Source organism: Podarcis tiliguerta (assembly GCF_965153285.1).
Source record: "Podarcis tiliguerta genome assembly, chromosome: 1".
Classification (NCBI taxonomy): Eukaryota; Metazoa; Chordata; class Lepidosauria; order Squamata; family Lacertidae; genus Podarcis; species Podarcis tiliguerta.
Genome location: NC_139534.1, coordinates 53,561,401 through 53,570,623, shown reverse-complemented (window position 1 = coordinate 53,570,623; position 9,223 = coordinate 53,561,401). Strand labels below are relative to the sequence as shown.

The following is a 9,223-nucleotide window of genomic DNA, read 5'->3' as shown; positions in this document are numbered from 1 at the left end:
ATATTGCAATTATTAGCGGGGGGGGGGGGGGGGACACAGAATACTAACACGTGTTGCAGGACTATTCTATGATATAACGTAGGTGAAGCTCTTTGAATACCATATAGCAAGAAGGAACCTCTGGCATGCTAAAAAATAAAGGACAGATCCTTTTATGGACTGGTAATTGGTCAAACAGAACCACAGCACATGAATATAAGAAATAGATCTCTCCAAGAACCAGTATCGGTAATTCAACATACCGTACATAAAATTATCTGGAGTTGGGGGTGAGCAGCAAGGTGGCCAAGTTTGCTGACAACATCACATTATTCAGAATGAGGGACTATAAAATGAATGAAAGCTCCAAAGGATCTGTCTAAAGTGGATAGACAATAACATGGCAAATGCAGCTAAATGTAAGTGTAAAGCAGTGCACACTGGTGCTAAACAGCTTCACATATACACTGATGAGGGCTGAGCTGGCAATAACATAAGATAAGAGAGCTATTGGAGCCATACTCAAATAAAAATGTTGACTCTGTGTGGAGCAATTATATACAGATGCACCGTAATTTGTTTTACAATAATCAGATGCCTCAGGTGCCTGTTAAGATGTGTGCACAACTTAACAAATGCTCCACTGAACTAGGGTTGTGCTACTGTAGCCCCGAGCTATTCATCAGCAGCTTTTGTGACAACTAGCCCCCTCCACCTTATTATAAATAAGCAACACACTACTGTCCACTTCCATCATGACAATCCTTTATCCTCCTTTATACAATGACATATACATGTTCAAACCAAGGTAGTTCAACTGAACTTTGCTCTAAATACAATTCACGCTATGTTAAGAGATTATATGGTCATTTTGATTTGAAAAGCTACACATGTGGAAATGCCAGCTTGCCTGAGGACTTACTCATCACCAGCTGCCCAGTTTACAAGTTTCATTTTCTCCAATGGAAAAGCATGTGACTCCCTCTTAGTTCCTTTTCTCCCATGACATGTCTCAAATACTATTTCAGGTTTGGTTATACATACTGATTCATCCTCACTAATAATGTATCAGTGGAAATACAGTACAGGAAATGTTTGCCACTAATCAGATAGCTTCTCATGCTTATTGGAGGTGCACAACCACAATTTTATACACTGCTATCTACCTTTTCCTGCCTGGAATGTGGTGGGAACTAACTTCCTACTCCCAGCATTCAGTCTCCTCCCTCCCCCAGCCTCATAGTGACACCCTTCAACTGTCCAGTGTTTCAAGCTTTCTGTCCTGTACAGGAGATGGTGTGTATATTAATGAGAAGAGAAAGCATTTAGGAAGAATCTTAAGATAAGCAGGTTACTATAGACTGAACTAGCAGGTCATGCAGACCTTATTGGATAGAACTGATTGAAACAGTAGTATGCAGATAGGAGGCTATTGTTCCTCCTGGTGATGATCAGTGCATCAGGAGGAGCCAGCACTGTGATAAACAATTGTATGCAGAACCCAGTGTACTTTTGAGATGAAATGCTTATCAATAGTAAATTGTTATCAATACGCTTACAATATTTGTAAGTAGGGATTTTTTTCTCTTTGCACCAGTACTGCTTTATTTCAACCTTCCCCATTCCTACTCATAATTCATATCTGTTTTCTAAGTGCTGATAGTTTTAAAGATGCTGTTGGTAGAAGAAAATTACAGAATTTTTCCGTCTATAAGACACCCCCATGTATAAGGTGCCCCCTATTTTTGGGGACTCAGATTTAAGAAAATGGGGGGAGATGGCTAGAGAACAAGATTCCCCCTAATTTTTGACATTATTTTTTAGGGGGGTGGAACCTAGTCTTATACACGGAAATATACGGTATATAGGCCACTGATCCACAGGGCCAGTGACACAACCCTGAGCTTCAAGAATTTAGGGTGGGTGCTCTGTCACAACAGAAATAAAAGCTACTGCATCAGAACAGGAATTCAAAAATGTGCAACACAACTCAGATCATGTTCCAACAGCAGAAGAAATTGGCTCCATCCTTAAGAGAGGATGGGGGTGGGAGAGAAAGAATATTTTTGTTTTTCAAGGCTGCTTAAATTATCAGAGTTCAGAGATAATGCAACCCAACTCCTGAGAGGCCTACTGGAACTCCAATAAGTATGGTATAGACCAGTAGTGGTGCACACCAATGTGAACAAAAGAAAACTATTCTTTCTGCATGGAGAACAGGGTTTCTAGGACTGAACAAAATGCAAGAAGCAGATAAAAATTCTCCCTCTTCTGGACAATAAGCAGCTAAACAGCTGAAGGTTGTGCCCGCTTCTCAAAGCAAGAGTTTTATGAGTTGAGTGCATGCCCCTCCTTTATCCACTCAGGCATATCTTAAACAAGCAAGTACTGACAAAGCTTTCACTGCAGAACAGAGAGATAAGAATGCTTTGAGCAGTAGCTATCTTAGTACAAAAACAGCTTTTTCAACTCTATTCAGAACCAATTCAAATATTCTGAAATAAAGCATGCAGGATTCCCACAACTGCACCAAACTGAATGCACCTAGATGGAGGGAGCTAAGTTACCTCTTTAAAATTCTCTCTCATGTGAGAAAACATACTTTATGAGGAAAGGTATTCTGTCAGCGGGGAAGGTTCTTGCTTAGCCCACACTGGAGAAAGGTAGCTTTCTGCCTGCACCATGTTTCTAAACTTGATGGAACCCTGAACAAGTTTTCCAGAATATCTGAATTGATTCCACAATGTTCTGAATGCAGTGGTTCCCAGGGCTTACTGTAAAGTGAAGCGCTGGCCTCCAGCAGCTGCCATCTTCCCACACTGTCTCAGTGTCCCACATGGGCCCAAGTGCATTCCCACAAAATGAAGATAAGTGCAAGCTGGAGGCCAGTGCTTTGCAGCACACTCTTGTTTGCTTTATAGGGAAAAAAAAGGAGCCCCATCACTGCTGCTGTATGGTAAGCTGGTGAGAGTTGAGAAATGAAGAAGCTCAGATAAGCCAACTGGTGGCAGGAAGGTGGAGAGAAAGGACAGGAATCTGTGCAGATGGGAACTATGTGTGGTTTGTGCGCATGCATGTTCACAGAGTCTGAGGAGTGTGTGTTTGGGACCCCTACCCTACCAGAAATGGGAGCCATGCCCAGCATAAAAGCCATTTTGTGATTCCACACATGACACACACCCAAAATTCCAAATATACACACCTGTCCAAAAAGTTTGAGGCCACTACCTGAAATATAAGAGTAAATAATCTTTCCAACAGAAAAGGTCTATGAAACAAATCTAGGTTCTCCTTTCTCTCACCTTATCCATCAACTGTTCCCAGACCAACACCCTTACACTGCCTCTTAAATTTCCCCCCTTAGAGCAACAAAAACTCCTACATTAAAAGAAAAGATGGATCGTGTGCCCCCTCATCCTTTCCTCTCCAAGTAGGACTCTGCATTCTACATTATCTTCAAAAAGTTTGCCAACAATGTCTTCCTCATTCTCAAGACACAGGGAGACAAACAATGAGTGCATGCCCTTTATTGCAGACTTGGCTTCGGCTGGTGAGGATGTGTGAGGGTTGTAGTAAATGCTCCATCACCGGTACAAGTAGTCAGCTTGTATGTTAGCAGCAATCTCAGCTTCCCACTTGTCGCCATTGTTGAGCAGCTTCTCCTTGTTGTACAGAAGCTCTTCATGTGTTTCCGTGGAGAACTCAAAGTTGGGCCCCTGCATAACACAGAATGGAGGATGAAGTCAAATAAAAATTACACGTATACACAGACATGTCCATACTGCACACTCTCTCTCCGAGTAGCTCCATCTTCTAGACACAAATTGAAAGTGGGCAAATGTAATAGCACCTCTTCATTAGCCTGAAAACACCCAGCCCATTCACCTCCACAATGGCGTCAACTGGACAAGCTTCTTGGCAGAATCCGCAGTAGATGCACTTGGTCATGTCAATGTCATAGCGAGTGGTCCTGCGGCTGCCATCAGCACGGGGCTCTGCCTCAATGGTGATTGCCTGTGAGGGAGAAAGAGACGTAACTCACTAGCATGTGGCATTCCCCAAGCCCCAGTTATAGAAGCCTTGAAAACCCATGCTGAACTAGAGGAGGAGCAACAGCAAGTTTATCCCTGCTGGAATGAGGGCAACCTCATTTGCAATCAAGAGGCTCAGGGATTCAACAGAACTGCAAAGATGCCATGGAAGAGAAGGGACCCAAGCTTAGAGGGATGTCACAGTCAACACAGTAGTTCAACAAGAGCCTACCATCCTGCTCAAAAAGGAAACCCTATTTCAAACACTAGCTCAGCAAGGGTATGTGCACACATGGATGTGTAGCAGAAGCAAGTGATCTACTATACATTGTCATTTTTATCCCAGCATTGTAGCACCAAGTAGACAAACTATTTCACTTCTTGCTACCAGCTGCATGCAAATGGAAGAGAATGGACATTCACGTAGTTCAGATAAAGAAAGTAGGTCCCACGGATATGGAATTTACTCACAAATAGAATCTGAACAGGACTATATATAGGCCCTATTACCCAATCCATACAGGTTGTGTGAGAGTTTATCTCCCAGATGGCTTGCAGCTTTCCATAGGCTTACAAATGTCACCTGCCACATCAGAAAGGAAGCAAAGAGCGGGTAACAAGGGCCTTACCTGAGCAGGGCAAACAGCCTCACAAAGCTTGCAGGCAATGCACCTCTCCTCTCCAGATGGATATCTGCGTAAAGCATGCTCCCCACGGAAGCGGGGACTCAGGGGACCCTTCTCAAAGGGATAGTTGATGGTGGCAGGTTCCCTAAAGAGGTAGCTCATGGTCATAGCCAAGCCTGAGGGAAAGGACAAAGCAGATGTTTTATTTAAATACACAGTTCACCCTCAAACTTGGGAGCATGTCAACAACAGAGCTAAACAAATTTTAAGACAGTTATTTAACTGCTAAATAAATTACCTTGAACTAAACTAGATTTAATATTCCAATTGTTGCAGTGCTACAGCTTGCCTGCTTACCTAGAACAAGTCACAATTACCACCAGGTACAAAGTGTAAGTAGATAAATAGATACCGTTCCGGCAGGAAGGTAAATGTTGTTTCCGTGCGCTGCTCTGGTTCACCAGAAGCAGCTTAGTCATGCCGGCCACATGACCCGGAAGCTGTACGCTGGCTCCCTCGGCCAGTAAAGTGAGATGAGTGCTGCAACCCCAGAGTCGTTCGCGACTGGACCTAACAGTCAGGGGTCCCTTTACCTTTACCTAGCTCAATGGCAAATAATGCCCTGGTAGGGCACTATTTCCACTTTTCCATATAGCTATAATGTTGGGAAAACCTAGGGGAAAGACACAGCACGCCAACTGAATGCGTGTAAATTGAGAGCTGCCTGTAGTTACAGTCAGCATGAGATGATAATACCTTGTCATGGTTCAGGACAAAGCTGCTGTGGAGACCATGGATATGAGGAGGTTGCCAGCTCTCTGGATAATCCATTCTAGGACTGCATATTAGAGTCTTCCCCTTCATGCCCACTCAGACAAACTGCTCGAAGTTACAAAACTATTTTCTCTTCTTTACCAGCTCAGCCATTCCAACCATCATTCTGGTTCTTACCTCGGATAAGTTCTGTCCACAGGACGGTCTGTGCAGCCTTGTCAGTAATGGATTTCATGTCTGTCGGCTCCTCTCTTAGATTTACATATTCTGCAGCCAAAACAGAAAAGTGTAAGCTGTTGCTGTTCAAAAACACCGAAGATTTAATTGTAATATATTCCTACGAAGAATTTCCCATGTTAATATTCATTAAAACAAAGATTTCAAAGAGAAACATTCATGCCCAAATGTTCATGTGTGGTGTCACTTTTGGGGACATGCAGATATTATCAAAATTCATATCTATGCCCCCAAGAAGAGCCTCTAGGACCAACCTCTAGAGACAAATTATCTAAACTATCCTTTCAAGTAGTTCAGACAGAGAGAACACCATTATGTACTTACTGTAGGAAGCTCTTGGGGTTGTGCTGCTGAGATGTCGGGTAAGACTTAAGCATACTGGAGTCCCTAGAGAACAGAAAAGTTGGGCAACATGCTAAATAAGAGTAGAAACACTAGACCCAGAGTCCCAAAGGAGCATAGAACCACAGCACCATTATTTAGTCAGATTCATATGCCACTTTTATTACAGTGTAGGTCCATAATCTTGCGATTTATATGTACACTTTGCAATGAAACTATGCAATTACCTTTCCAGAGAATTCTACCAGAAGCACTTCAAAACCTATGTTGTGCCTTTAAGCAGGCCAATGCTACAAAATTGGCTCAAGCACTTGGGGTTTATGTAGACCATAAAGGTCGTGTTAGGAAAGTATTACAAACAATTAAGTTCCAACCACACAGTCTTCAAGATTTGCACAAGAACAATGGCATCCACAATGTGTGCACAGAATTCGTATTGTTCCCTTCAGGTTCTTCAACTGTAGAATCCAACTAGGAGACAGCGAGAACACTGGAGGACTTTCCTAAAATACTTCTTCAAAACAGTTAAATATACTATCATAAGAGGTGTCAGAGAAGTTGTTCAAAATCCAACAAGATGTCTACTTTCATCACTTTCCTTTGTTTTTTCTTCAAGGATATTAGACAGCATCAGTCATTGCAACTTTATTTCTATGGATTTACGGTCTACATAAACAAATATTCCTTCTTGGATTCTTATCAAATGCCAACTTTGAACTCGAATGACTTTTTTGTTGCAGCCTACCTATTCGGGAAGCTTGGCGCATTATCCACAACACAGGCATGTTCAACCTGAGTCTAGGACTCCTCTGCAAAGGGAACAAGGAAGGAAAACAAAAACATTTTTGTAAAAAAAAGAGGTGGCAGTAATCAAGTTGGTTAAATCCAGTTAAATCCGTTACCTAATCTTGTTAACCCAGCAGTCAACAATTGTGTTTCATATGATGAATTAAAATATTCCACAGGAAAATTGCAAGTGATCCAAGTTCACCAGGACTCAAAAAACCAGATGTTAAAAGTTTTTTAAAAGGAGGGCAAGAAAAAATATATTTCTGGACATGTTGAAGAAGTCCCCATATGCAATTTGTCATAATCTTAATATGGAGTGATGGTGGCATTATGCAGACATAACATACAACTCTATACATACTTATTTGGAAGTAAACCCTATTGAACAAACCAGCTGTTACTTCTAAGCATAATATGTAGGATTATTATACAAGCCAATGTTCACTTACTAGCAAATAATCCCTAAAAACACAGTGAGACTTCTGAGTACACACACATACGATTGAACTGTTGACTGGGTTAGACTGTGGAAAAGTACAAAGAAAATTTCAGGTTGCACTGAAGGCTTATTGGCCAGGAAAACAATGACTATTCTCCCTTTGAAAATACAAAGGACAGCAGTCATTCAGATATTATTTTATTATCTACACCCCACCATTTCTCTCATGAGAGCCCAGTGCAGCTAATAAGAATGCAACATTAAAAACGAAATTAGAACTGCAATGCAAAATATTGGTGCCTCAATATTCCCCAAGGACACCACAAGTCTGGCCTCCCTGCAGACTGCAAAAAGCCAGTTGGCAGGTGCGGGGGGCGGGGGGGAGCCATACCCATGAGTCTTAAAGCACTCAGAGCTTTGTACACTTGTACCAACACCTCGAACTGATTCCCGTAGCTCACCAGCAGCAAGTCCAGCACTTTCAGAATGGGTGTGACACGGTCCCCGCTCGCTGCAGTGACACTGTGTCACCGAGACAGCTTCCAAGGGAAGCCCCACCAAGCACACACTGCAGCAACCCAGTGGGGAAGTTATCAGAGTGCACAGGCTGCTATAGTTCAATGTTAAAATAATCGCGGTCAGCAGCCTACACAGGACCGGGCAGAGGCATCCCAGAGCCGGGGGCCGCACCTGCGAGGCGCCCCCTGCTACTTAGCGGGAGGGAATCCCCTGCCCACCCGGGGCCTAGCACGGCCCTCCTCCCGTAGACGACGATGAGACCTGGGGAGGGCGCTGCTGACACTTACTCAGGCAACCGAAAGCGCAACGTGGGGCGCAGGGGTCGATGTGGAACTCAGGGGGCGGGGCCTTGGTTCCTGTTCTCCCGCCTCCTGGGCGGTGCCAATTCGGCCTTCCCCCTCAGCCATAGGAGCAGAATAAATCCGCATGCGCACATCCCCCTGCCTGCTCCTTCAAGGCCCACCAGGCGCATGCGTCGTCACAACCTCAGCCGGCCTCACGCATGCGCAGCTCCATGTCCTTTGGCGCCCCAGTGAAGGTCCCCGGCGCACAGGCGCCGCTACGGCCTCCGTTCCCTCCCTCCGCCCCTCTCCTTCCTCCTTTCGCGCGGATAGAATTTCCAGGAGCCTGGAGGGGGGAAAGCGCGCGCTCGGCCCGGCGTCACGGAGCGTCAAGAAGGACGCCAAGGAACTCACCCGCGACAGAGACCGCAGCTCCGCTCCAAGCCGGTGGCTTGCGGGAGTAAGAACTGGGACCAATCGCCGCTTTTCTGAACGTTCATTGGCTAGGAGCTCCCCGAGAAGAGGCGGGATCTCTTCGCTGGTTGGTTGGATGGAAGGGTAGGAAGGGGCGGAATGTTTTGAGGGGAAAGGGTGGGTTGATGACACGGACAATAACAGTACGTAATTGGCTGCGAGCTTTTTAAAAGTCCGCAGGGATTGGCAGAGATGGTTTGGTGAAGGTTCGTGGAATTCCGTCTTCGCGTGGTGCCGCTGCGGGTCTCCCTGCAGCGTAGACTTTTACTAGCAAGCGAAGTGGATCGAAGCGTACATTAAAACATCTTATCTATTTATTTGCTACATTAATTACTGTATTTCTTCCCCACCCCCACCCCTCCAACCAGCTCAGCGCAGCATTCCGAGTTCTTCCCCGCCACCTCCGTGTTATCCTCAGAGGCACCTTGAAAACTAACAAATTGCATAAGCTTTAGTGGACCAGTTTGCTCCATTGGATGCCTGAAATGCTATCCTGAGTTGCAGCATGTGCATGAATCCTTGGGGGTATTGTAAAGTGAGGTCAGAACGAAAGGAGATGTAGAAGGTATGGGGCTATTATGTTATTGCGAGTGAATGTTCACGAAAAACATCTTGACGTCGGTAAGCTAGTTAACATCTATGATAAAAAATCCATTGTCCAGTCCTATCCACAATAACACAGTCCCTCCTGATTACTCATAATTCAGTGGTTTAACGTATTCTCTTCCTCTC

The 9,223-nt window shown here is 44.4% G+C and overlaps 2 protein-coding genes across 7 annotated transcripts in view; one reads left to right on the top strand and one right to left on the bottom strand.

Moving 5' to 3' along the window:
* MAX (MYC associated factor X) overlaps nucleotides 1-9,223 on the top strand; it is a 703,696-nt gene that overhangs the window by 606,406 nt on the left and 88,067 nt on the right. The gene's annotated exons all lie outside the window — the stretch shown is intronic.
* On the bottom strand, nucleotides 3,491-8,742 carry NDUFS8 (NADH:ubiquinone oxidoreductase core subunit S8). 6 transcript variants are annotated; one of them, XM_083444424.1, is made up of 8 exons: nucleotides 8,432-8,742; nucleotides 7,228-7,302; nucleotides 6,735-6,798; nucleotides 5,972-6,034; nucleotides 5,588-5,677; nucleotides 4,640-4,812; nucleotides 3,865-3,993; nucleotides 3,491-3,695 (listed from the first exon to the last, which is right to left on the bottom strand). In XM_083444424.1, exons 3-8 carry the CDS (start codon nucleotides 6,772-6,774, stop codon nucleotides 3,564-3,566), a joined length of 627 nt encoding a protein of 208 aa, XP_083300550.1. In that variant the 5' UTR covers nucleotides 6,775-6,798; nucleotides 7,228-7,302; nucleotides 8,432-8,742; the 3' UTR covers nucleotides 3,491-3,563. The 6 variants fall into 6 exon arrangements, with proteins under 6 accessions (XP_083300550.1, XP_083300547.1, XP_083300548.1 ...); XM_083444421.1 differs by lacking the exon at nucleotides 8,432-8,742 and adding an exon at nucleotides 8,024-8,200; XM_083444422.1 differs by lacking the exon at nucleotides 8,432-8,742 and adding an exon at nucleotides 7,679-7,975.

Excerpts from the sequence above, each read along its gene's own strand:
- NDUFS8 (XM_083444424.1), bottom strand. The coding sequence starts at position 6,774 with ATGCCTGTGTTGTGGATAATGCGCCAAGCTTCCCGAATAG. Across the intron at positions 6,035-6,734 it reads GCGCCAAGCTTCCCGAATAG|GGACTCCAGTATGCTTAAGT; the intron begins GTAGGCTGCAAC and ends TCTGTTCTCTAG. Across the intron at positions 4,813-5,587 it reads GTGGACAGAACTTATCCGAG|GCTTGGCTATGACCATGAGC; the intron begins GTAAGAACCAGA and ends CCTTTCCCTCAG.